Source organism: Plasmopara halstedii (assembly GCF_900000015.1).
Source record: "Plasmopara halstedii genome assembly, contig: Scaffold_2468, whole genome shotgun sequence".
Taxonomy (NCBI): domain Eukaryota; phylum Oomycota; class Peronosporomycetes; order Peronosporales; family Peronosporaceae; genus Plasmopara; species Plasmopara halstedii.
Genome location: NW_020189375.1, coordinates 1 through 942, shown reverse-complemented (window position 1 = coordinate 942; position 942 = coordinate 1). Strand labels below are relative to the sequence as shown.

Genomic DNA, 942 nt, shown 5'->3' with positions numbered 1-942 from the left:
CGATCGGATTTTACATATCACATTAAATTTTTATGTGTTGTTGATGATGCGTCACTTACAAAGTTCGTGTCAGGAAAGACGGTGGAGCAATGTGATTCCGGCGCTAAATGGCATATGTAAGTTCAAGATTGACCGATTTAACAGAAAAGTATGTATAAATGTGTGCATAACTGCGACTCCATTTAACCATAATTGAGGTAAGGCCGGATACACGAGATCACATTTTCTTCTTACTGACAAAATTAACACATACAGTCACATTTCGGCTAAACCGTCTTTCGTTCTAGTCCGAACGAAGCATTCGATATCCCTTCTTCTGCGTCTCAGTGCCGTCATTGACACCTTGGAATGGGGTGTCCGTACCCGTACTTGGAGCCATGGAACTACTACTTGCTGTATCACCATCCTGCGACGTGGGCGTGGAAGAAGTTGTCCCAGTCGATGTCGCTGAATTACCATCCTGCGACGTGGGTATGGAAGAAGTAGTCCCAGTCGATGTCGCTGTATTACCATCCTGCGATGTGGGCGTGGAAGAAGTAGTCCCAGTCGATGTCGCTGAATTACCATCCTGCGACGCGGGCGTGGAAGAAGTAGTCCCAGTCGATGTCGCTGAATTACCATCCTGCGACGTGGGTGTGGAAGAAGTCGTCCCAGTCGATGTCGCTGTAGCACTTCCACCATCACTAGGGTTCGTTGTCCCTCCGACCCCATTAGCATCAGCAATGATACCAGCATTGGGGCCTCCGTAACCATTTCCATTGTTGTACAGCCCTCCAGGTCCACCATAGCCATATCCGGTTCCGTAGAGTCCAGCACCATTCCCAGCTCCACCGTATCCGTAACCGAAACCTTGCATTCCAGCCCCAGCTCCACCATAGCCATAACCCGGACCTTGTATCCCAGCCCCAGCACCACCATAGCCATAACCCGGACCTTGCATCC

General features: G+C 49.7%; 1 protein-coding gene across 1 annotated transcript; it reads right to left on the bottom strand.

The window, feature by feature from the left end:
• Positions 1-283: 283 nt before the first annotated feature.
• Positions 284-856, bottom strand: PHALS_03967 (uncharacterized protein; the record flags this gene model as incomplete). Its single annotated transcript, XM_024718265.1, has 1 exon — positions 284-856. One exon carries the CDS (start codon positions 854-856, stop codon positions 284-286), a length of 573 nt encoding a protein of 190 aa, XP_024583681.1.
• Between the last annotated feature and the right edge of the window lie 86 nt (positions 857-942).